At 49.8% G+C, this 27,251-nt stretch overlaps 1 protein-coding gene and 1 pseudogene across 1 annotated transcript in view; one reads left to right on the top strand and one right to left on the bottom strand.

The window, feature by feature from the left end:
- Positions 1-7,908: 7,908 nt before the first annotated feature.
- Positions 7,909-27,251, top strand: part of LOC115315308 (venom metalloproteinase antarease-like TtrivMP_A) — a 79,190-nt gene continuing 59,847 nt past the window's right edge. The window contains exons 1-2 of the mRNA XM_042293272.1: positions 7,909-8,071; positions 23,404-23,576. Coding sequence (XP_042149206.1) covers positions 7,909-8,071; positions 23,404-23,576 — 336 coding nt within the window. The remainder of the gene's footprint in view (positions 8,072-23,403; positions 23,577-27,251) is intronic.
- LOC121047059 lies at positions 16,892-17,469 on the bottom strand (annotated as a pseudogene).

The raw sequence follows: 27,251 nt of genomic DNA, 5'->3' as shown, positions 1-27,251 counted from the left end.
CCGTTATTGGTAATTCTTTTCCCCTGTTCTAGGAATGTGCTCTGAGGGCTGTCACAACTTTCACAGCTCTTACCGAAATCTTTGAATTTTTTACCCATCAGGTGCTCGAGCACAAAAAGTGTGCTACGTCGCTTCCCCCCCCCCCCCCCCCCCCCCCCCCCCATACTGACCTTTCTCCGCTCAGTACATGGAAAATACCAGAGAAATGCCTGCTGAAAAGTCGAGGACGTCGATTCATATGTCCTCGCAGACAGCGCACATGCTGCCAGATGTCCATCGGTGCTTTCAATTGAAAAGTAAGGTCGGGTTCCCAAAAGTCTTTTCTGGGCCCTAGAAGAAAAAAGCCAATGATAAGAAATAAGTTCTGGAAGTCCGACGAAGTTTTATGTGAGCAAAGTAAACTTGTCGAAGACATGTTAAGTGCCCACGGTGTCATAGATGGAAAGTCCATGCAGCAAAGTGAAGACAAGTGAGGCAGACGCCCGTTGCTGCCTTTCTATATTTCGCTTTCCCCGCTTTCGAATATGAGCCGGAATCTGGTTTTTGGTTTGTTTTATGTCATGGCCAAGTACTCCTAATAAAATATTGAAATGACCAGTTCAGAGGAGAGCGGATGATACTTATCTCTCTTGGTTTCCAGCTTTAAAAAAATATGTTTACAGATTGGCATAGCGAAGACGCACTTTCAAACAGATTTATCTTAAACAACGATAGTTACATGTAATTTATCTTTAACATGAGTACGGTAGTTACATCGACCACGCAAACGGCACGGCTTTCCTCCGCTCTTGTTCCTTCCCCTATCTTGTTTTTTTTTTTACGAAGATTGGCATCGATAAGAACAGCGTAGGCCTCGACGACAGCAAACAGAGCTGTTAGGGGTTTTCCGCATCAATTTTATCATAACAGTCTAACCATTTTTTTAATTATGCAAGCAAAAAGATGCTTTACCCCTGCAAAAAAAAAAAAGGGAGTTAAGTGGATTAAAGTATGACCATAGCACCTCTATTAGCCCCGAGAAGTTCGCGTGGCGCCCCCTTGCGGTGAACCGGGGTGACGTCAAGGCGAGGAGAGAATTTTTCCCCGACTCGCCCCGCTCGCCCTGTGGAGGCTGGGACAACGCTAGCTGTCGGCACGCTCCTTTCTATTTAATTTTTTTTGGCGTGTTTTTCGTAGGAAGTGTAAATTTTTATATGCGCCTTTATTGAGGTATGGCCTGTAGCTACAGGCGAAACTTAAAGCAACATTTTAAGCATGGTTGACAGGGCAGGCAACGCATGAATCGGAGCTGGTATATGAAAATAAAGAAGTATGGCCACAATGCAGGAGCATCATGCACTATAGATTTACATCTCGCACAGTAAACGCTGCTGATGGTCTGAAGGAATTGGCAGGTTACGTGTACTATTTCTTTTTGTATCTGCTTTTTTACACGATCGCCGAAGCAGAAAAGCTGCATGCTGCTCGAGCAACATGCTAAATACAGTCTGGACCATGGGGAGAGAATCACAAGTAAGGTAGCCCAAGTGCAGGGACAAAGTAAAAAAACAAGGAGCATTTATTATATACTTTGCTCGCGTTTGACCTTTGCTGAATTCGGATAGTATTTCAATGGATTACACGGGTATAGTGTGTATGGACTTGTTTATATCAACCCTCAACTAATGTATAACAAGCGTAAGCGAAGGTGTCTAGCTCGTTATTAGTCCCTTAAGCCCTAAAATTGATATTTTACTTAAATCAAATTTTCCTGAAGCTAAAATACCAGAAGCTTTTCTCACGCAGACTGTCGCCCTTCACAGGTTACACATTTTCTGCTACTAGAGAGTTTTAGTAGATCGTGATTTGAGGCCACGATAATCGTAGCGGGAGCTCGCGCTGCCACTTCTATGCATGCTTTGAAGCGCGCACTCGTAGCGGGCCTTTGAAAACGATCTACTGAAACTCCCTACTAGTGCTGCATCTACCACTGGACAAACGTTCGAATGCTTGCTCTTACTTCAGTTTTCCTCTGTTGTCAGAGAGTCCAGCTGTAGGGAGTTTGGAGGCTAAGGAAGCTTTCGGCGACCTGCAGCAGTGTCTCTTTTAATTGGAAATGACAATTCAGACTAAACGGTGTATTTTCCGAATACCCAAGACTGGAATAAAGAATGTCACAAAAAAGTATAAACATTCCGAATTACGGCACTATTGCTGTGCATATTTTGGGTAGTTCAATACATATCATACAGGCAACTGGGGGCAATTCGGCCGTTTTTGCTGCTACCATACAAACGAATTTCCAGTAATTGTGCATCTTCTAAGAAATATGCCTGCATACGTGTATAAACTATATAATTAATTCATGAAGAAACTACATTTATGTAAAACAACCCTGTTTCACGAGCACTTCAAAGATAATCAGACACAGGGCCTTTAAAATATCTGCGAACCAGCGCATGCAGAGTGGCAGCGCAGAGTCGGGGTCGCGAGCTGAATTGCCGACCACCCAAAGGCTCATGATATAAATGCCACTTCAAATGCCTTGAAAGCGGGACGTAATATCGTCCTAAATCATGAACATGCAAGGAACAGAATTCCAGCGTTTAAAACACTTGCGCCACCGCTTCACTGACCCCTCGCAAGATTGCCTTGTGTCGTGTGGACGGACGGAGAGGTTCATCGGCGGAATTGCCTCCGCCGATTGCTTTTGGGATTTGTAACCCAATTTTAAAAGTAAAAGGGACAAGCAAACTTATAAAATGTACGGAAGCACGTCAATATCGGCCTAACTCAACGTCTTGTACACCGGGTGAACGAAGTCCAGCTCCTCGAAGAGCTTCCGGGACACAACGCCAAACCAGAAAACCGGTGCTGGGAAGCGAGTCGATGCAAGATCGCGGAGCGAGATCGCGGAGCGGTGAGCGGAGTCCTCCCCCTGACGTCACGGTACACCTCACCCAATCAGGGCGCGGCGACCGCAGCGACGCTTGTGTTCGCTCTCGGGGGTAATACTCACAAAGCCTGCAAGTTCGACGACGGAGTCATAGAGTGCATGGTCACAGATTTGGAGCGTGAAGATTTGGTAGCACAGAACATCAAAGAGTCGTTCCTCGGGGAACCTGGACGTCAGTGCACAGCTTTTGCAGTGGCGAGGACCCGAAGCATACTTCTTTCGTGTTTCGCGTCCGCAGCGGCGAGACTCTTCTCCGTTTCATGCCACTGCGCCTTTTCCATTTTGGCGACGCACATCACGGAGAAGTGCAAACTCTATCCGCGAAACCAAAAGCCGCTCTCGAAAGAACAAACTCGAAGCTGCTGTTTATCGCGTAGCGTGAAAGAAGGTTAAATCGCTAGCCACCAGATTGCGGGGTCAAGCAGAGTAATTACAAGTAGCTAGGCTAGGTGGCGCTAGGTACCGCCCAATTCATGTTCTACAAAAAATAATGGGAGTGTCTACATCCACGCGCGGGGATGTAGCCACGTCGGGAGGAGATAAGGCTCCATCCACACAATACGTCACTTCCGGCGCACTACGATCAACTTCCGGTCTAGCCTCCCATTGTTTTTCCATTTGCTTGGCGGCCATTGCACCTTGCGTTCCTGTCGTGCGCGGACTACTGTCTACTGTGCCTGCCTGGTCTTCTGCAAGCGGTTTTGACTTTCTCTGGAGCGTTTTTATTTTCTTTCTGTTTTCTCGGACAAGGAGTTTGGCCGTTTGAGTATTAGCACGGTCGCACTTCTGATCTGCCTCAAGTTTTGGTTGCCGGGGGTTCGACGGTGAAATACTTGTCCTAGTATTTCCCATCGAATAATCGGGAGGCTGTCGAAGTGCGGGCGTTTAGTGGCATTAGGATCGAGGCTTTGTTTTCCAAGGTGTCTGACGTTCTGCTCGATTTTGGCACAAACAACACCAGCGTTTGTGCCAGCGCGTACGTTGACAAGTATCGTCGGCTGGCCGCTCAGATCTTGGGACGCAATCGACGATGCAGATCGCCTTTTCTTCCGCCCTTCCTAGGCTGGGGAACAGGTTCTCTTCGATGGAGTGTCAGCGTAGTCAGAGTGCCGAGATCCAGCTTTTCTCACAATCTTTGTGTGATTGCAAGCGTGCGCGCAAGTCAAGAACGTACGAGGTGGTGGGCACGTACTTGTCCCCTTCGATACACATAAGCTCACATTAAAAGGCTTCGAACCAAGCCAACCACACACACGACGAAGCCTCTCCGCCTCGCCTCAGCAGCGATGCGTACATGGGCGAAGACCCCGGAGGCCGCACCCGCACCGCCCGCACGCACGAATGGCACGCACGCCGCCCACACGTGTGTGTGACTCCTGGACAACATAAATATAAAGATATATATTGAACATGATTGTAAACCTGAGACTGGGGCAGAAAAGAGGACACACCAGAAGGTAGAAAAAGACGAGGCAACGTCTCAATTGGTACTATTTTCATGATGCATCATATTAGCGATTTGTCTTAGAAGTTAGAAAACAGTAAACCATTGATGAATTGTCTAAAAATTTGTAAGGTCACGTGACATATTAACCTTAAAACAACAATGAAATATAACCTCTTTATTTTTATATCCAATATTTACTTATAAGAAGGTATAATATGTACATAAAAGCAAATTATCTCCTTATATTACAAGTCACGTGACCTTTTGCGTGGGTGGAGCCTTATCTCCTCCCGACTTGGCTACGTCCCCGCGCGTGGATGTAGCCTCGGCCAAAAATAATTTGCTTTTTTCAGGCTTGGGGATCCTCTACTGCGCTTGGGGATCCTCTACAATACACACGTTAGGCTTATTACAAGCATCAGGTGAACATACATTGAGCACATACACGGCATACACGAATATCAATACAACGGAACACCACACTAACCCGAACACTACACCCGTGCTCTGCGTTTCCGTTTTTGTACTGGTCGTTTTGAACGTACCGAACTTTGCAGTGACTCCCTGAGCAATAAAAAAAATTCCCAGCGCGTTGATTCTTTCCCAACAATGTCCATACTTCTGAGAGAATTTTGAATGGCTCAGGGGATGAATCTCTTATTAAAAAGTAAACGCTCGATCATGCCGTAACTATTTGAAAGCCAATAAATCAAGCCGCTCCAATGCGGTCGAAGCCAAGAGTTTGTTTCCCCACACGGCACGTCGTAGCCTGTATTTCTATTGGTTTTTCAATTTGTGCTGTTCGCGCAAACGTGCGATTGCCGTCTTGAATTAATCTCTGTAGAGCGGATATTCACTCAGCTGGAAGTGATGCTTCACGGGCTGAGAAATCGCTTTTCGATCGACTTGAATGCAGTCAAAGTCGCGACTTGCGGCAGGTGTTAAGTGTACGGAGCTACGCCGTGGCGAGCCCGAAAACTTCTAGCGCTGATCCCAGCGCGCCACTTGGGTCCATATCATATGAGCGAATGACGTTTTAGCGAAGAGCGACGTTTGAGCGAATTGACGTTTTAGCGAATAACGCGGGCGCGCGTTAACCCATCCGCCGCGCTGCGCTTACGCCGCTTCGCGGCGACAGCCTTCGACGGTTCATTACAAAAATGTAAACCCATTTGGCCAACCCGAAAACGCCGCTTGGCGGCGTCCGACTATTCGCTAAAGTGTCATTCGGCGAAACGTGGGCTTTCGCTAAAACGTCATTAGATCAAGTGAGTGCCTCCGTTCAGTCCTTACCCCAGAGCGCAATCGCTCTCGGGGACGAGACAATTCCGACAGTCACATTGGCCACTGTACGATAGGAACTTCTACTGTTCAGACCAGCGTTCCAACATGACTATCCGCACGTTGATCGATTGCACGTAATCCCTCAAGTGGGTTTAAACTTTTTAATGTAAAGCGGAATGTCAACCTGCGACACCCCGCCCCCTCCGATCACGGCCCGACCAGCGGCATCAATGCCCAACAGACTACGATCTCATCTTCTTAATACACCACTGATACGCGAACACACGGTCACATCGGCGATAATTCCAGTCTTCTGTTCACAACCCACAACACTGCCATCACGATGTTGCAGCTATGTTGCTGACACGCAGAAACACAGAACCACGTTGAACGCCGGTTGCACCCGGCATTGGAAAACAGAACCGAACTCAGCACGGAAGGCACCCAGGCAGCCGGCAGCAAAACCTGCCTGTCTTGGACGCAGTTCCTGCGGTTTCCATAACGTCAAAAACGTCGACACAGTTCCGCGTGGTTTCGCTACTGTAGTGACTGTACTTCCGTGCCGCGCGAGTCCCGCAATCGGGAGACGGCCATCCCCTAGTGTACGTGGCGCTGCTGGCACTGCTGGCACTGCTCCGGAACTTCGCTGTTTCTAGCGGCTTCGTTTGCTCGTTAGATAAAATTAGTGATAAAAACGTCAATGCAACCGAAGTATTCTGCACGTTTAGACTAGAAGACGGAATTACAGGCGGCCTTCGCCGCCGCTGAAGCTCATTCAACTCAACAGCTATTTATTAAACAACGTGCGCGACCTGCTCGAAAAACGAAACCGAGAGAAGATGAGTCGGGAGGGCGAAAGCTTTCGCCCGTCTGCCTGGAGAAGGAGAAAAACGTTTCGTTCCCCCCCTTTTCTCGTGTCCGCTTGGGAGCGTGTCAGTAGAAGGGAGGAAGACGCGCCGTTGCTACTTTTTTGCTCCCTGTTTTCTTAGAGTGTACATGACTAACTTTAGAGAAACTGAGATGTTTACAATGTCGTCTAAATAGATTATAAAAAGCAGAGGTCCTAATGCTGATCCCTGAGGAACCCCATATTTAACGGTTTTACGATCAGAATGGATGTCATTGATTTGTACGAGCTGCTCGCGATTTTTTAGGAAACTCTTTATTAAATCCAATCCTTTACCCGTAATGCCGTAGCGGGGAAGTTTTTGTAGTAGGATGTCATGATTGATACTGTCGAATGCTTTTCGAAAATCTAAGTATATGCCAAGAGTAAAAATGCCGTTTTTCTTTTTGATAAACGGCTTTTCTCCAAACTGAGGCTCCACTTTCTCTTAACCGAGTTTCAATAATACGTGCCCATTCTCTAAAAGGTGTTTTGATGAAATGGCGTTCGATCAACCATAGCAAAGCCGAGTTTGATGCAGTGTTGTTTCCGCGGCGGCTTGGTGCGTCATCGCTTCGGCGCGTTTCGACGTCTTTTTGCTGGGCGCGTGGGCGCAATGACTTTGAGCAGGTCAGGCGGATTTTATGACAGTCAGTAACACCAGTTATTGGACTTCCTCTTCGTAAACCATTCTTACAAAAAGGGTTAAATAAGTGGAAACGCCTTGCTCCCTTGCGTTAACTAAGCCTCTCAAAATTTCCGGTGCACAGTGCACGGATTTGTATAGCGCAAATGCGCGCCTGAACCGTTTTCCGAACCGGTTCGGAAAGGTTCTTTTGTTTTGCTCCGGTTCTGACTCAGCTACAAAATGGCGCCGAACATTTCGGTTCGGGTTCTGTTCCGGTTCAGGCAAAATAAACGGTTCGCTTCTGGTTACAGTTCCGTTCCGCTGACGGTTCGACTCCCTGATATGTGGGCTGAGTCTGAGCGTTCTCCGATGCGTATTTTATTTTTGCGGCAGAAAAGAGAGAACTCAATTGTTTTTGATCACCCCATCCAACCTTTGATTAAGTAAAGAGATGAATCAAGTATAACGAAATAACTTTTCATTTTGAGTTCTAATGGAGAGGACCAGGCCCTGTGGCCTTTTACGCATGCACCATCCTTTACGTCCGTTAGAAACGACGTCGGGGGTTTTGCAATTACCAGTGACCTTTCGTGTTTTTTAGCTCACACCGTGACTATCGTTATTGATAGAGCAAGTACCACCTGCTAGATAAAAGGGACTCGCAAGAGGAAAAGGATTCAGTTCGTATAAACTCGTAGGGCTATCGGTAATAATCCCGGGACAACACAATGAAGGCATATTCTTGCGAAGCCTTTCATTGCCTTTTCGAACGTAGCATTGCAGGTAGTGTTGCTCGCCAGAATCAAAGAACGACAGAAACTCTTTGTGTAGGGCTCAACGCCCCTAAAGTTCTCGTCTTTATTGCACTGACATTCGGAGAGCTTGCGAACGGTGAGTCAGACATTTTGCTATAAATCTTCTTTTGAAAAACATGCTCCCTTACGTTGTTTTCTAACGCACTGAAATATACCGGGTGTTTATGAGGATAACCGCATGTTCGGCCCACGTGAACAAACTACGCATCGCAGGGAGCTGAAACGCCATGAGGATGTGACGCTAGTGGTCATGATACAGCGCGAAAGCTTGAGAATATGACGTTCTCTTGGATCAAAATATAATTAAGAAAGACAACATGTAAGCAGTGAGAGAGTGCAGGCGAGCTGGTAATCAATCGTCATCTTGTAAACCCTGAGATGGGGAACGATAAAAAATGTTCGTCCGTTTTTTTATCGTTTCCCATCTCAGGGTTTACAAGATGACGATAAAGACATCTTCTCATGAGCCAACATCCAAGCCTACTATAGTCAAAACAAGAAATGACTTCGTGGGCGACTGTATAAGAAATTCCAGTATACCAGCAAAAAGAGAATAGTGTTTATTATCTTGCTTACAAGCTTTGCTCAATGAAGTAGTGATCAAGAATCGAGAATAAATTTTATGAGGTGTCCAATAACAACCGCACGGTCTTTGTGCTGACACATCAAAACTCGCATACTACAAGTGACACATTAACTGAAAACACCGAAACAAAGATACAACGAATACATTGGCAGTACATTCACACATACACTATTGCACAACAAGTAGAAATCACAGTCCAATGTGCACGGCATGATTACAAGAAAATAAGCATAAAATAACAAAAACGATACATCTGTTTCTCCTCTTTTAGTAGGTGACGAACTTATCGAGAATGAAAAAAGAAAGGCAATGCATCTAAATAAATATTTAGAATCAGTTTTTTCTAAACCTGCTGCATCGTGCTGTCAACCAAACGTGCAACAAAAATTAAACATGTCACCCATTTAAATAACATGTTATGGTATAGCCTCGCTGTTGCGAGAACTTGATGTCCACAAGGCAATCGGACCGGATAACATCTCTCCGGTTATATTGAAAAACTGTTCTGAAGAGTTTGCAAATTATTTATTTGTTCTTTTTAATAAATATATACTGGAACAAAAGCTTCTATCTGATTGGAAAATGGCAAATGTGGTGCCAGTACACAAGTCAGGAGCAAAAAACTGTGTGGAAAACTATAGACCTACTTCTTTGATGTGCATTTGCTGCAAGCTAATGGAACATGTCATTTATAGCAATCTTATTGCTCATCCAAACGTCAAAAAGTTTCTTATTCGAGATCAACACGGATTTCGTACTGGAGCATCCTGTAACACAGTACTTGTTGATGTCTTTCATTTTCTTGCTGGAGGCATTGACGCTAGAGACGAAGTGGACTGTTTGTTTTTGGATTTTCGAAAGGCATTTGACCTTGTAGATGATGATTTGTCATTTTATAAACTTAGCTTACTGTCACTGCATAGCAACTTACTGGCTTGGATTAAAGACTACCTAAGTGGACGAGGGCAATGTGTCGTGCTCGGTGGGGAAAAATCTGAGTATGTAAAAGTCGAGTCTGGTGTACCCCAGGGCTCGGTGCTGGGTCCTCTGCTCTTCCTGATATATATAAACGACATTATTTCAGGCGTGCAATCATATATTCGATTATTTGCGGAGGATTTTGTTATTTATAGATTAATTAATGATTTTAACGATATTAATACTTTACAGAGTGATCTAGATAAAATTTTTGTATTGTGTAAAAATTGGAGAATGAACCTAAATGTTAAAAAGTGCGTGCATGTTAAATTTACTAAGAAAAAAAATCTCACTAGTTCCGTGTACATGATAAATAATGAAATAATTAAACCTAGCTCAAATGTAAAATACCTAGGTGTTATGTTATCTAATAATTTAACGTGGACGGGACATGTTGAAATGATAGCCCTAATGGCAATACGAATGCTTAATTTTGTACGGAAACATTTTCGGCAAGCCCCGAGGAAAATTAGCGAAACTTTATACTTTACATATATCCGTCCGTGTATGGAATACGCTTCAGTTGTTTGGGATCCGCACCAAAATTATTTAATAGACAAACTTGAAAAGGTACAAAATCAATGTGCTAGATTTGTATTAAACTATTACGAACTTGGAGCGAGTGTCACTAACATGAAACATGCCCTACATTGGGAGAAACTCAGTGTGCGTAGAAAATTGATTAGGATAAAATTTTTAGATGATATCTACAACAATAGACTATTAATTAACAGAGATGTGTTTTTACATGAACCGTTTTATGTGTCCGGAAGAGCAGATCACTCCAAGAAGATTAGACCGTACTCTTGCCGCACTGACGCCTTTGCTTTTTCTTTCTTTCCGAAAACCATAGAAGAGTGGAATAGGTTGCCGAAAGATGTGCTTGCGGGAAATTAGTTTTTTTTTTTAATTTTCACTTATGTAGTGTTTTTATAGACAGTATGTTTTTATTTAATTTCATTATTGATCCATAGAAAGTGTTTTGTTTTTGTTTGTTTTTTGTGTATTACTTGTGTTTTAAAACAAAAGTGTTTGTATGAAACCCACCCCCTGCAATAATGCCTCACGGCGAAGCAGGTTTTTTTCTGTAAATAAAAAAATCTTTCAGATTTTGACCGTAGTAAATTTAATTTATTTACAACATAGTTCCAAAAGTTCAAGACAATGAGTAAGGGGCTTTTACACAAAAAAAAGTGAAAGCCGTTTACAAATCCCTGTAACGCCGAATTGGAGCGCAGCTCTTGAGGAGGAGGAGTGAACGGTACTGAGGGGAGGGTAGACCCCTCCTCCTTCTCCTCCTCCTCCCCTCATTCTTTAATATGCTCCAGGGGGGGTCACGTGACCTCGGGGGGGTCACGTGACTTGGGGAGGGGGGTCACGTGACCTCGGGGAGGCGTGACCTGGGGGTCACGTGACCTTGGGTGTCACATGTGGGTCACCTCAAGGTCACGTGACCCCCAAGGTGACCCCCACGTGACCTGGAGGGGTCACGTGACCTCGGGGGTCACGTGACCTCAGAGGGGTCACGTGACCTGGAGGATCACGTGGGGGTCACCTTGGGGTCACGTGACCTTGAGATAACATTGGGAGGGGTCACGGGACCTTAGGGAGGAGACCACGTGACCTCGGGGGTCACGTGACCTCAGAGGGGTCACGTGACTTGGGGGTCACGTGACCTTCAAAGGGTCACGTGGGGTCATCTTGGGTCACGTGACCTTGAGATGACCTTGGGTGGGGCCACGTGGGGTCACGTGACCTTGAGGACCTTGAGAGGGGTCACGTGACCTGGAGGGGGCACGTGGGGTCACGTGACCTTGAGATGACCTTGAGAGGGGTCACGTGACCTGGAGGGGTCACGTGACCTTGGGGGTCACGTGACCTTGGGATGACCTTGGTTACGCCGACGCCGACGGCGACGGCGACGCCAACGGCGACGGCGACGCCGACGCCGCTCACGCCGGGAACGGGCCCCTAAGAGCTGCGCTCTAAAAGTGTTTATTTCAGTGCCTTTCCACAGCGTACAGTAAATAACTCTCTGTATATACACATAACAAAGAAAAAACAAATTGCGCATGCAAAACATTTGAGGCTAACAGTTCGAATATTTTGAGTGACTTAGCTTCGTATATACTACAACAGGAGATCAATCTGTCTATCATGAAGGACGACGACGAAGATCATCCATCAAGGACATGTTTCCTCAGAGCTCTGATTACCATTCGGCCTTACAGGCCACTTTTACCGACATTCATTGCCCCATGGGGCCCTTCCCTGACTCGACACCCTGGAGAAGACTCCCGAAAGCCAACCCGCACTGCCCGCGCGCTTGAACGCCAACCCATCGGTCTTTTCGGAGAACATTTTGATGACAACGGCCGGCGAGAGGCGCTCTGGCACGAGGGCCCTTTCCATGCAACAGACGAACGTGAGCCCGTACCCGACCCCAAGCCACACCGCTGGGCACCCTACTCAACAAGGTCAGACGGATCTTGCAACACTCACCACAAAACAGCCGTTTTTAGTGGCATGTACCCAAGAACGCGAATCGATAGAAGAATTTATGCAGAATCGAGTATCTATTGAGTTCTACATGAAGAATAATAAACTTATTGAGTCGCTCCGCTCCAACAGGGGAGCGTACAAAGAAGTAATCACGATTGGTGTCGCTTTTCAAGAATACTTCACGCTCAAGAACAAATTCGAGACTTTCCAAGCTCAAGAAAATTCCCAGTTACCACCAAAGCAAGGCAAAATGGGCGAGAAAGAATCACTGGACTCGGTTCACCATGACGGCAAGGCATAGCATGTTTTCCACATCAACTACCTCGAATGGGAATTCGCCTCGAAAAGGGCTAGAAAGGATGACATCGAAGACACCATTAATGTGTATGTTGACGCCACCAACATTCAAAGACAACCAAGTGTAAGTATCCTCAGTCTCACCATCGACGAGGATAGGGAACACGGAGCTGGCTAAACCAGATTAAGATTCAATGGAAGCCTTATCAAGAGAACAACAGCCAAGGCATGAAGGGGGGGGGGGGGGGGTGGTGCAGAAGAAAAATATTTAAAACTACGTGGTACGAGCACTGTTTGTCTCCAAAGCCATTTACGGGTATAACTACCTCCGTCTTACCAAGACCCGGCAAGATCAAGTTGAAACCCTTAACAAGGCAGCATGAGAGTTATCGCGGGTTTACCCAAGATAACCCGTATTCCCGATCTACACAAAGCGACTGAAATAAACAAAATCAAAGAACTAGCAAAAGAAACACAAAACGGCCAGAGGGACCGCCTCGAAAGAACCGCACCGGGAAGAACGATTTTTAAGCATCTTGGAGTAATAGACTTTGAAATTCCAGATGGGCCACCTCTCCTCCTCTATGGGAAGGCGAATGCATCACAGGAATTAAGCCTATACCACAATATCAAAGCAGAGAACTCTGTAAAAGACAAAAAAATGTTGCTAAGGCATATGAAATAAATAGAACATCTCCCTCAATATAAGACCAATAAAGTCATTTTTGCACAGACGCATCGCAGAACGAGGACGGCAGGGCAGCCACTGCTTGTTAGTCCTTCCACTACAGCGAAACAAACGCGAAGGTCCTTCCTTATACTGCCAGTGCCAAAGCCCCTGAACTTCAAAAAATCTTTTGGACACTAGAAAACGCCCAAGAGGGTGAGCACCCGACAGAAATCTTAATCTACGCTGACTCTCAGGAGGCTGTTAGGAAAGGCAGGAAAGTCAGCAGTAGTAATAAGACTGTGAATGAAATCAAAGCGACAGCGCCCTATCACCGAACTGAAGGAATCATCCACAAAATTTCATGGATCCTGGGACAGCGAGATATCCCGGTAAACAAAGAAGCCCACGAGGCCGCGCGGAGCACACCACAAGCAACCGACTCCGAACAAAGCTTCCTCGACTCCTCCACCACAATACCCCTTGAGGACTCCTATATCGATTAAATGAAGGCACTCGCGAAACAAGAGCGAAAGGCGGGGATGGCCGCACAACTGTCAACGGAGGACCACTCGCCCCCATAAAATATTCACGGTGGCAGCGTGTGTGCCTCCAGCGCCTCGCTACAAAGTCATTACACCAGTTCTATGGAGGCGTTTCTACACTCCAACATCGGAAGACTACCCGGGCCCTGACCCTAACTGCACAGTCTGCCATGTACCAGCTACCTAAAGACACCTTATCTGGGACTGTCAAGCGACGACAAGAAAACGACAGGAAGTGATCTCATGACTTGCCGCGGAACTCAGATCACAAAACTACGAAAACTGGGTTACCCCTAACAAAGATCCCCCAGACAGGAATCTATTCCTCAAAACCGTTCTTGACTTTGTCAGAAGGCGAGCCTAGACCAATTTATATAACCACGTCCCCTTTTTAGAGCGCAGCTCTTAGGGGCCCGTTTCCGGCTTGAGCGGTGTCGGCGTCGCCGTTGGCGTCGGCGTAACCGCGAGGTCACGTGACCCCCCCCGAGGTCACGTGACCCACCCAAGTCACGTGACACCCCTTGGTCACGTGACCCCAAAGTCACGTGACCCCCGAGGTCACGTGACCCCCTTAGGTCACGTGACCCCCAGAAGTCACGTGACCCCCTGAAGTCACGTGACCCCCTGAAGTCACGTGACCCCCTTAGGTCACGTGACCCCCAGAAGTCACGTGACCGCCTTGAGGTCACGTGACCCCCTAAGGTCACGTGACCTCCTGAAGTCGTGACTTCTGGGGATCACGTGATCCCCTAAGGGCACGTGATCCCCTAAGGTCACGTGAGCCCCTGAGGTCACGTGACACCCCTAGGTCACGTGACCCCCTTAGGTCACGTGACCCCCTGAAGTCACGTGACCCCCTTGAGGTCACGTGACCCCCTTAGGTCACGTGACCACCTTGAGGTCACGTGACCCCCTAAGGTCACGTGATCCCCAGAAGTCACGTGACCTCAAGGAGTCACCTATCCCTCAGTACGCTTCCATCTTCCTCCTCAAGAACTGCGCTCTAACCGGCGTTACAGGGAATTGTAAACGGCTTTCATTTTTTTCCTAACATCCCAACACCCCCCACAGTATAAGATGACTCTCGTCAAGGTGTCCGGTGTCCCCTTTTTGTAAATAAACGTATTTTCACTCACTCTGTTTATTACACTTCTGACGGCAGGAGTTAAACATATCCAGTTCATGGATGTAAAAGTTAAGACACTCTAACAGTCTAAATATTGGGTAGAGCTGACAAAGATTTCAAGCAGAGCAAAATGTCGATATTGAGACGTTTACACACTCGCGGGACCCCAATACACCATTGAGACAGGCGACCCGATCGAAGAACCAATCAAACCATGCAGAGTTTGTGGGCTTCTTTTTAGAGGTCCCTCTACAAATAATCGCCGTCCGATCGGTATGCGTTTTGCTCGTCAGCCAGGGTGCGACATAACACAACGAGAAGACAGCGAATGGGTTTACTGTACCACCCGGCTTCCCGTCGTCGAAAGCCGGCAGTCCGGGCCCGCCGACCCTTGTTGTTGCCCGTCGATCAGAGCTCATAGCCGGAGTCTGTGTCCAGGCCTGCGGATCGCCCTACCCACGCCAGCGCTGCGTAGGCTGGCTGTCCCGGGCTATCAATGCCCGAGTCTCGCTGCGGAACCACCCCGGGATCGTCGTGGCCTAGGCCAGATGACCAGGGCTTGCCCTTTCCACCAGTCCGTCTCCAAACCTCGCTGGTGGACCGCTCCGGGGTTCGCCATGGGCTAGGCCAGGCAACCCGGCTCCGTCGTTCCTGCCCAGCTCCAGCCTCGCTCAGCACGCACTGTCTCGCGCCAGCTCGTACGTCTTCTCCGCCGACAATCTGTCACGTGCATTCTGCTTCCTCTTTCACCCTCGGCTCCCACACTCTTCCTCCCTCAAGGCCCGGACTTCGGGGGAATTCATGGGCCTCAGGGAGCCGCTGGACTTCATGGGCGGCCGATGTTGCTGTTGCCGGAGTGGCCACGTTGCAGCGTCCGCAAGTGGCGTAGGTGGTGGTGGCTAGCGAAGCCGGCAGACAATAATTAATGCCGACCTCTCCGTCGCTCGCTGTCCCACTCACCGCGATGCACCAGGGTGCTTGCTCTAAGCTGGTTCGCCCGACGCGGACGGACCTGCCTCGTTCCGCTTAGAGGTCGCAGCGGGCTTAGAATTGCCCGCTTGAACCGTTCGTCAGGCCTAACAATTGTCAGCCACCCTGAGCATTCGGGAAAACGAATGGGCCCCCCTTTCCTCCCGGTGGGCTTTCTGGGTTACACCGTCTATGGCCGTCTTTCCAAGAAGCTATTCTGCGCAGAAGAAAGTGTTAAGACAACACACAGCGAACAAGTACTCTGCTGTAGACTGTGGCAGTAGCCATAGCCTGCACCGCCTAATTGTTTGCCGACGGGTTCGTGCACCATGCGGCTAACTCAGAAAGTCCGCATTCCAGAGCTTGCTCCTGCGTCGTCAAGAACCTTGTGAACAATTGTCAGTCACCCTGAGCATTCGGGAAAACGAATGGGCCCCCCTTTCCTCCCGGTGGGCTTTCTAGGTTACACCGTCTATGGCCGTCTTTCCAAGAAGCTATTCTCCGCAGAAGAAAGTGTTAAGACAACACACAACGAGCAAGTACTCTGCTGTAGACTGTGGCAGTAGCCATAGCCTGCACCGCCTAATTGTTTGCCGACGGGTTCGTGTACCATGCGGCTAACTCAGAAAGTCCGCATTCAAGAGCTTGCTCCTGGGTCGCCAAGAACCTTGTGTCCTACCGAAACCTCATGTTACACGTCCTCCCCATTGTGACGACGGTAGTATCTTTTTAAGTCAGCGATGTGAATCAGGCAAGCTTCCTTGTTTGTATCTCGCCGAGTAAGCCTAGAAGTGGCACACGGCGCTCGCGTCTTTATACCTCAGGTGCCCTTCTCACCTCGGAGCAAGCGATGCTGCAAAACCACTAGCTGCGTTGCTCAAAGCGTGAGTTTCCTTCAGAAAAGGTAACAATTGTGCAAACCTAGTCCATCTTTTGCGCAAGCGCAGGGATTCAAAGCCTGTGGCGGGACGGCCATATACCATACCTGTAGTGGGCGGGTTCGAGCCGAGGGCCGCGGAGGAAAAACTGACACAGCTGACGCTCCGAGTGCTCGGACGGCAAAAGCCCCTGTTTATTAATGCAAACCCTCTTTACGTACACCCTAAAGGCCGCCCCGTAGCTCACTGCGCCTACACGCCCTCTACATCCCCCCCTTTAGGGAAAATAAAAGAGGGCCACACTTAGCTCCCAAGGAACGTAATGAATGACCTAAGCCACATGGTGGGCTACAAGTTCAGCCGCACCGGTGGCGTAACGCAGCGTCCGGACCTAGTGCGCACACCCGACGCAGGCTGTCTTGAGGGAGCAGCAGGGGACCCCTGTGGCGATGCAACTGGTAGAGGACTAGCTGTCCTGGGAGTGGGACTGCTGCACGCAGGCTCTGGGCGAGATGGAGACCGTGGTGGACTTTGGGATTCCTGCGGCCCTGGACCAGAGCTGCTGAGGTCGCAATCATCCGTTGATGGAGACTGCTGCGGTACCAGATGTCTTCGATTGCGGACGAGGGCACCTGCATCCATCTGGACCACGTAGGAGCGTTGACGCTGTGCTGGGCTAAGGACTGTGCCAGCACAATCTGCGTCGCGTATCCACACTCTCTCCCCCTCCCCCAGGGGACGCAAAGCATGCACAACATGCCGGCGGTCGAAATCTTGACGCTGTCGTGTCGTTGGGCAATGTCGCGCCTGTGGAAATCAGCCGCGAGAAGTGATCCTGGAACCAGTGTGGCGGTTGGGTCTGGGAGGCGGGTCCGGAGGCTGCGCCCCATGAGCAGCTGAGCAAGGCTGTACCCAGTCACCCCCGGTGCGTTCCTTGACAGTCCGCACCATCCGGTCGACTTCACCGTTGGACTGGGGATACCTGGGACTGCTGGTAACGTGGGAGAAGCCGTAGCTCTGGGAGAAAGCACGGAACTCTGCTGATGAAAACTGGGGTCCATTATCACTGACGAGGGTCTCCGGGATACCATATCTTGCTAAGACACTTTTGGTAATGAACATCACCGGCATGGGTGTCGTCGTGCGGTGAGACAGCACTTCTGGGTACCTCGAGTAGTAATCAACAAGGAGAAGGTAGTCTGTTCCTTCCTGATGAAAAATGTCCACACCGACTCTCTCCCAGGGGCCGCTAGGCGTCACTGTAGGAAGCAGTGGCTCTGCTCGCTGGACCCGCGTGGTGGCGCAGTTGAGGCAGTTCTCCACCATTGCCTTTATCTGCCTCCCCATGGTCGGCCACCAGACAGCTTCTCTGGCGGTAGCGCGGCAGCGGTTCACTCCCAGTTGTCCGTCATGAATGAGGGACAGGACGTGTTTCCGCAGAGAAGCAGGCACTAGTAGACGTCCCCCGCAGAGGAGAAGGTCGTCGCCGACACTGAGTTCAGCGCGACGACCCCAAAACTGAGCCATGCCGACGGGCAGACTTCTTTTTCGAGGCACCCTTGCTCGCAGTACGCCCTCAGCTGAGCGCACTCCCAATCCGCAACCTGGTGGGCACGAAAGTCGTCGAGGTGGACCGCAAACGTGGGAGGGATAGCGCGAAGCCCTTCTTGGACGTACAGCTCAACCTTGTCGATGGCTGGAGTCGTTGGCAGCTGGTCGACCGGGTCACACGAGAGTGCATCTGCAGTAGCCAACTGTTTCCCAGGCACACACTTGACATCAAACTGGTACTGGAGGAGGCGGATACGAAAGCGCTGGATCCGGGGTGGCATGAGGTTAAGGTCCGCGGTTTCAAGGAGCTTGAACAACGGCTGATGGTCAGTCTCCAGGGTGAAACGAAGGCGCCGCAGAAACTCGTCGAAGCGGTTAATGGCACAGGTGGCAGCCAGTGCCTCTTTTTCGATCTGGCTGTACCTTTGTTCCGTTTCTGTCAGTGCCCGGGAGGCATATGCCACTGGTGCGATCCCCTGATGGCTGGTCTTGAAGAAGCACTGTACCCAGCCCGAAGGAACTGGCATCTGCAGAGACTGTCGTCGGGAGTGCAGGGTTGTACCTTGCGAGGCAGGTGTCCGAGGACAGCATAGCCTTAAGCTTTCAAACGCTGAGGCTCGCGCTGGTCCCCACGTCCAGGCTGCAGTTTTGTTCAGGAGGCTCCGGATCGGCCCAGTCGTCTGAGAAAGATCCGGGAGGAAGCGACCCACATGGTTGAGCATACCCAGAAAGCGTTGGACACCCTTGGCCCCGAGGAGCTGGGATACACTGAATGGCCGCCACCTTGTCTTGATCAGGAGCAATGCCGTTGGCTCCGACGACGACACCGAGAAACCTTACGCTTGACACGCCGAAACTGCACTTGGCGGCATTGAGAGTGACCCCCGCTTGTTGGAGGCGACCGAGGACTGCTTGGAGGCGCTGGTTGTGCTCTTCCGTCGTGAGACCAAACACGAGGATGTCGTCCATGAGGTTAACGGTGCCGGTCAACCCTTCCAGCAGGTGAGACATCTGACGCTGGAAATATTCCGGGGCCGACGTAATGCCAAATGGGAGGCGGCAATAGCAGTACCTGCCAAACGGAGTGATGAAGGTCGTATAGTTCTGGGAGTCCCGGGCCAAACGTACTTGGGACGCAGTTGCGCCCAACTTCGAAAAAACGCAGGCATCGCCGAGAAGTCCGAGGGTTTGGTCGACGGTCGGGAGTACGTGGTGCTCACGCAGAACAACTTGATTGAGCTTGGTCAAGTCGACGCAAAGGCGGTAACCCCCCGCTGGCTTCGGTACGACGACAAGGCCGGCACACCAGTCCGTCGGTTTGTCGACGCGCCGGATCACGCCCTCTTGCTCCATCGTGTCGACCTCCTTCTTGACTGCGTCTCGTAGGAGTATCGGGATACGCCGGGCTGTGCTGAGGGAATAAGGTACCGCGTCCGGCTTGATACGGATCGTGTACTCGTCCGAAAACGTGCCCAGGCCGGCGAAAAGGGCTGGAGAGACTTTCTGAGGTGGTGTGTCCGGTAGAGCAGCGGTCCGGGCCGCTGTGACTGCGCCGACAAACTTGACAACGCCAAGGGCGACGATAGCGGGATAGCCGAGAGGGGGCAGCTCTTGTTCAGCAACGACGTAGAGGCGCTCGTTGACATGTCTGCCTCGCCAAGACAGCGCAGCAGAGAAGTTGCCGAGAACTTTCAGGGGTTGTTTCCCCGGTCTGAAAAGTTCCTCGCGCGTGGCTTGTCGAGGACGACAGGGCAGCCAGGGAACAAGGTCGGAACCGCCGAAACGTCGGCGCCAGGGTCCACCTTGAAGACGAGAGGGTGCCCGTTGACCTAGACCTCAACGTACCGCCCGTTCCGAGCCACCGCCGCAACGGAGTGGAGCTCCACGGAACCGAGGCGCTTCTTTGAGCGACACACTGACGAAACGTGGCCTCGCTTCTTGCAGTGGTTACAGACCGCTTTCGCAGCTGGGCAGTCCGACCGTCAGTGATACTCGTGACCACAGAAGAGGCACTGCGCACTTTGGCTGCTTCTACAAGCTTCTCGAACGTTGCTGGCTCGAGAACTTTCAGGCCTGTCACGTGACGCAGAGTTGCCAGAGTTGCCAGAGTCCCGTCTGAGGTCCCGTCCGTGTGCGCGCTGCACGAGTTTACGGGAAGTCGCCACGTCCACGTGCGCTGTCGGTTGACCAGCTGTGAAGGACAGGCGTTCCTTCTCTCGCTCGGCATCTTCGTGCTGACGGGCTTGCACCAGTGCGTCGTCCAGGGAGAGGCTCGGGGTGCGGCACAACTTGTCCGAAAGACGAGAATCCGCCAAACCCCCGACGGAACGGTCGCGAACAAGACGGTCTTCAACGGCTGGTGACGGATAGTTACACTTGCGCACCATGTTCCGAAGGGCAATGAAGAAGCTGTCGATGGTCTCGCCTTGCTGTTGCGTCCGCTTGTGGAGCCTGGAGCTCTCGTACACATCGTTCATGGGGTGCACGAAGTAGCTGCTGAGCCGGCGGGTGACTTCTGTGTAAGACTTGTAGGCCTCTTCGTTGGACATGAGCGAACTGAGGACGATGCGTGCCCGCGGACCCATGCAATAGAGGAAGGTCCTAACTCCTGTCTCGTCCGGCGCCACGCGCATGCCGGTGGCGAAGGCGTAGTCTTCGAATTGCTGGAAGCCACTCGCCGGCATCGTCGAAGGAGAGCGGGGGCGGACTCCGGAGACTGGCGGCAGCAAGGGCAGGAACCGGAGCGTCCTTAGCAGCCATGTCGAACCGCGGAAACAGGGCATCCCACTTCTGATACCATGTAGTGGGCGGCTTCAAGCCGAGGCGACCGAGGGGGCGGTCAAAGCCGAGGGCTGCGGAGGAAATACTGACACAGCTGACGCTCTGAGTGCTCGGACGGCAAAAGCCCTTGTTTATTTACGCACACCCTTTTTACGCACACCCTAGAGGGCACCCCGTAGCTCACTGCGCCTACACGCCCTCTACAATACCCGCCTTCCGCAACGGCTACATGTACCATTTGCTACTTCATGTAACCGTCAGCGTCCCGTTTCGTCTACGTGTATACGATCTCTAGGAACTGATCAGTCGTCGGAGGGGGCGGCAGCTAAGCGAGCAAGCCCGTTTAAACCGTTCACGCCTCAAGGCAAGCTGGACAGCTGCAAGCCACCTAAATGTCTACCGCCTCATTCCTGGCCAGGTCGTGACGCGACATAACTTATTAAAAGTCTTGCTGTCACTGCCACGACCGGCCAGAGTGGAGTCGAGAAAGATTCATATAAATCATTTCGTAGCTTTCTTGGAACGACGCCCCTCAAAGGACAGTCGTCCCTCTGCCCTTCGTCGATTGTTTGAGTGACGCGAAGCAACTAGCCGTCTTGGCCCAGCAGTTACAAATCATTGTGCTCATTAACTCGCCTGCCAGCGTTCCCGGTGTCAACCGCAATTTCCGCCAGTTTACCCGACACCCGCTGACAATCTCGCCCGCCAGTGTTCCTGGTGTAGACTGCCATTCCCGTAATCTTTCCGACAACCACGGATAAAAACCCACCTGCACCCCGCGCTTCGACAAGCGCTTACTTGCTTACCGCGCCACCCCAAGCCTATATCCTAAATCTGCAATGAATCCTGGCTGCTTTCCCTTCTGCCAGTCGTTATCCTGCCTTCCAGCGAACATGCCGTGGCTCTCCTCTGCCTCCGAAGACGACTTTCTTACATCTTAACCGCGCTCCTTGTCTTCCCCCCGGTTTCCTCACCTCCTGCCAACCCCTATTCTGGGGTACCCGAGAGAGCGCGTCCGCAACCTCGTCCTTTGATCCCTTCAGGTACTCGATTCCAGGAGACACCTGCTGTCTAAATGGAAGAGCCTCAATTTTGTTTCCACACATTTTTAGGGCATTCGAATGACCCGTGCAGACACTTATCTGCTGCCGTGTTATCCACTCTGCTTGCTAGTTTGTTACGGCAGTGACCTGTAAACACGGGGTCACACTGCTTATACATCATACAAAATACAGTCTGCATAGAGATTCGAACGCGAGTCATCGCGAGGTCCGTGCTTCGAATGCGGCATGCCAATGAGTTCAAGGAGGAAACTTGGCACGCGGCATTCAAACCAGGGATATTGCGGTTACTCGTGTTTGCAGACTGTCTTTTGTATGATGTATGGACAGTGTGAACCCGGCTTGAAGAACAGGCTGGTATTATCAACATATATGACATATTTAGCATCTGCATTCAATTTTACAATGTAGTTAATGTATAAATTAAACAAGAAAAGGCCTAACATACTTTCTTCCGAAACGAGATACTACTGGTTGAATGCCAAAGTGGTACTAACCATTGATGTGGACGTATTGTTGTCAATAATCAAGATTTTACGCAATGAGAGATGACGCTTTCCCGCGATACCCATACATTTCTAGTTTTTTTTATCCGCAAGTTGTGGTTTAAGTAATCAATAGCTTTAGCAAAAATCAATAAAAATACCTAGAGTCATTTTTTATCCCCAAAAATTCGCAAAATGTATTCCTTTTGCTCCAGAAGAGCAAGCTCTGTGATCGCGGGCCTTACAAAATTAAAACCGTGGCGCTACTAGTAAGCACTTCCTCCCACAAAGACGCCGCTCCGCACTCAAACGAGTTCAAACGTGAATGTGTGTATGGGGCCGCATAGTTCAGAACGTTATGAGAATGCTTTTAATGTGGTCGTATTTAATTACACTTTAATCTCAATCCCCTGGCCCGGCAATTTTTTTTTTTATCTAGCAAATAACTTAAAAACACAATCACACGGCAAATATATCATAAAAAAAAACTTTCCTTAGCAGACACTGTTCGATGCGTGTTAATTTTTGTGTATCACGGTCCTATTGGTTACATAAAAACTGCCTGCGCTCGTGTGAGAATGTAAAGCAAGAGAGCTTCTAACATGCTTGAGGAATGTCCGCGGAAAATTTTGTCATCATGTCTACAGACATGATGTATGATGATGACTCATCATACATACATGATGTATGTATGATGACTTTTCTTATGATGTATAAGGATTGTGACTGCAGCTTAAAGCGAACGTGTATTCACAGCGTTATTGTTCCTTTGTTTTTGTTTTCCCTCTCGTGAACGCACTGTTGCGGTGTCTACGTTCCAGCAAGCGGTACACGTATGGATCCACGTTTCAAATGCGAGAGGCAAACTCCATTCAATCGTCGGTTGGCTGTTTCGAAAAAGTCTCTATAGAACTGCTTTCGCAAACGCGTAGCCGATGAATTTGACCAAACCTTTCTCAAAATGTCGAAACTTTCTCTGCAGCCGTCAATGGAGCCCGGATCGTGTATCCCGTGGTCATCGAGGAAAGGTCGCTGGACGACGAGACAATAGTCCGCGTCGACGAGCATTTTACCCTGCATCTCTCGAAAAGTTCAGTCATTGGCGATGAACTTCACGTGTCTTTGAATCGAAACGGGAAAAGGATCGAGCAAAGGGTAATTACATTCTTGACGCTATCTACTAAAAGGGCCGAGCTCTTGGATGATTTTTTCTAACGTTAGATAATGTCGATGGTCTTAGGGTTTCGATCGCATGTTCCAGACATGGGCGCCGATGTAGGAGGATATAAAGCGAGGGAGGGGAGGATGTGAGGGCGTGCCAAGACGTCAGACTGCCGAGCTCTGTTTCGAAGGATCGCGGGGAGACGCAAGTGCTGGCTGCCTTTGTCTCCACTCGGAGTTCGAACGCGTTCGAACGCCGAGCGCCGGCGTCCGGCATTCGAACGAGAGAAGCAGACGAGGCTGTCGTTCTCTCTGATTGCAGGGAGAGAGAGGGTAGACGCAAAGGCAGTCAGCCTTTGTGCCCGCCACTAATCGCTGGGGAGATAGGTGGCGGAATGTGTTAAAGGGACTATGAAATTACACTTATTAAGGGGGGGGGGCAGAAATAATTTACTAGACATTTGGATATTGCTAATGGCACAACCTTTAGTTGCCCGAAGAAAACTAGTAGACAAGTGTAGAAGACAACAAGCCTGCTTTTTCGGTACAAAAATTGAAAATATGTGTACCGAAACGCGAGAGCTGGGTGTTTCTTTCTTCCTTCGAAAGCTCTCCGCTTTTCACAGCGATCCATCCGCGGTGTCCAAGCACTTCAGTCGACCCTAACTCAAGCGCTGGACGCGAGCACTTTGTCACTCGGACGTGTGCGCTCGTCCATAATCAATCTGTCGACGAATATTTCGATTCGCGTTGGTAGCCAGTGAGTGCCGTGACGGCACTTATCATCGCTTATTATCATTAGTCCAGGGGGCCTCCGCGCATAGCCCCCTGGACTGATGACGTCATAGAAGTGCCATGCTCTTTCCTGTCGGGATCCTGGCACAGCAGCTGACGCGGATAAGACCATCATCCTCCGAGATTTTTCGTACACTCTGCTCTGGCCTGTCCAAACGCTAGGCTTCCCAGCAGAAAGAGCGAGACGAGTCCGTTCTCTAGATCTCCGCATGCTGCGCTTATAACCGAGCCAGAAACGGAAACAGAATCGCCTCAAAGCACGCTGTCAAGTGTGAGTCCGGGGCATGAAGCTTGCATTTTCACTATCCTCACCATCACAATAGAGAGCGGTCAGTCGATCTCCGTTGATTTCTCATTTTTATTTGCTGCTTCGGTCTTTGAGCTCTTTCGCTGGATGATAGCTCAGAATGGGAAATTTAGTGCGAATCTATATTTTTCCTCCGCGGATAGTGCCTGGGCCGGCAGGACAGGCATAACAATATTTGTGTCGTCATGCATGATGACAGCTTTTTGAACTTCACTGATCTGTGCTGACATTTGTACTACACCCTTCTCGCTTCGGAAATAGGAACCTTCAAGTTTCGGACTTCTTCCTTGCCAAAGGTCTGTGTGTTGCGACGGCAGGCGGGAAGCTCGTTTCGCACTGCTTCTAAGTTCCGTAGACCGACAAGAATGGGGATGATGACACATTGCGGCTATTTCTTTGTATTCTTTGGTTTCACGCCCCTTCATGTTTCAAAAGTATAGCGCAAGGTGCGTCGATGCAGGAGGCACGTGCAACGTGCAGCTCTTGGTGGCAGAACGCAGCTCTAGCACTGAGCTAGATTTCAGACGCCATATTCTTCCCAGAAGTGGCGCGCGGCACCTGTCTCGAGCCTTTCCACAACAATGGATGGCGCCACTTTTTCCAGGGTAGAGGAGCTTTACTTTGATCTAGTTGCAAGCTCCACCAACTGCTTCACAGTAGCAGTCTCCACTGGCGGATGCAATGGACTGAGAAGCGCTGCCAGAGCGCGAAAAATCTCGGAGGCCATGCTCCGCGTAAGACAGATCGTGTCGCACCTACCAGGTGGCGTATAGTGCTCTTTTACCGTAAAGCCCCTTGATGTGTTTGCGCTCGTCTTGCAAGTAGCGTCAAATGCGCGAGTGCACGAGGACCATGTCTCGAGCGGCCCTTGGAAGCAAATGGCGGCGCAGCACTGAAATGAGCGGGCGTTGAAAGCGAATGGCGGCGGAGCACCCGCTCATGGCACGTGTCTCGAGCGCTTCCACAACAATGGTTGGCGGTACTTGTTAAAAATGCTTTTATCAAGGGGCTTTATTTTACCGAACACTGCCAAGCCTTGCTCACACATGACAACCGCGAGCCGTAAGCCTGTTCCAGTCGCTCCCGTTTTTTCTTGTCGTTTTCGTTTTAGCACACAGCATGAGAAGCACGAGGTCATCGGGATTTTGACACCAGCGCCACACGCGGCTTTCAGCACCGTAGGGCTTCACACGGCCGAGGGGGCACCGCCGCTGCTTTTTCCACTCAAGAAAGTAGGGCGAGGGAAAGGAAGGCCGGGAAGTGGGAAGCAGACGGAACGCTAAAGAGAGGAGGAGGTTTCCCTCTCTCCTCTCCAGTGTTCCCTCTGCTTCCTCCACCCTGGCCTTTCTTTCCCTCGCCCTACCTTCTTGAGTTGCAACGGACTATAGTTCTAATTCACAATAGTGGGAGCTTGGAGTCATGACATCGGGTGCCCAAGACAGCACGAGCACGTGATATCTTATTTCGCTTTGAGTTGGGGATCACAGCTAAGGAAGAAGTAGCCGAAAAATAACTTTATGGATACCTTTAACTCATTGAAGCTCAGAGCGCGTGAAGCGAAAGTTCGCGCTGGATTCGATTCCCACCCCTGCCCTAGAGCCACTAAATAAGCGACGCTTCGAAATAGCTTATTTAGCCCATATTGTGGCTTAAAATCATGGTTGGCAGTTATCTGAAGCTTTATCTGATATCACAGGAAACACTTTTCCGCCCTCCAGAAATGTTTGGACAGTTCGCGACACAGCTAGCAAAGCAATATTACATAAGCTTCCTAACACCAAAATTTAATGCTGAGGAAGTCGCACTTTTGAATCATGACGACCGGCAGTTGCGTCGGCTCTGCATACGAACCATAACGGCGGCGCCCACAATGGTGTCGCGGAACAGAGTGCCGATACTCTAAGCGCAGCTCATTTAGTGGGCTCTACTCTGCCCGTTTCGCTCTGGACGAGTGTCGTACCGATCATACCGGCGTGCGGTCGCGCATCACTACTACGTGATGCTCGTTGCAGACCTCAGGCTAGTCGCGGTACTGCACTGGCTAAATTTCTCGTCTACAGCCGATTCCCCAGATGCACACTGGGGCAACTTCCCGCTTTCTGAACATACGTACAACATTATTACCTCTTCTTTTTTTCTCAAGCTGTCGGAGTATAACCAGTGAATGCTTAAGAAAAGCGGGGCATGGCCTTTTAAGTTCCCGCTTCTTGCCTTCTGATTGGTCCTCCAGCGTTCTTATTCTCTAATTCGGCACTCTCATTGGCTGCGAAGCGATAATGAGATGCTCGGTGCTCGTCCCGCCATGTGTTTTTTCAGCTGTCAGCAACTGTAGTGACCGTAAATATGATCCTTCACTGTCGTATGCAATTAGGGCACTTGCCTCTAAAAAAGAAAAAAAAAAAGCTTCCGAAAATAATTGTTTGGCGCGGCTTTTACGTGTAAAAAGACCATTCTCAGTGAGCGTATGCCGAGCCATTTCTCTCGCTAGGCCATATACTCCAAAGGCTAGCCTAGAGCCGCTACATCAGCTACGCCTTAGGTTAAAGGTAATAGCAATAGTAGTATTT

Source organism: Ixodes scapularis, unplaced genomic scaffold (assembly GCF_016920785.2).
Source record: "Ixodes scapularis isolate PalLabHiFi unplaced genomic scaffold, ASM1692078v2 PGA_scaffold4__175_contigs__length_147842914, whole genome shotgun sequence".
Taxonomy (NCBI): domain Eukaryota; kingdom Metazoa; phylum Arthropoda; class Arachnida; order Ixodida; family Ixodidae; genus Ixodes; species Ixodes scapularis.
The sequence above is the reverse complement of the archived record's forward strand: the minus strand, read 5'-3'. Positions and strand labels throughout refer to the sequence as shown.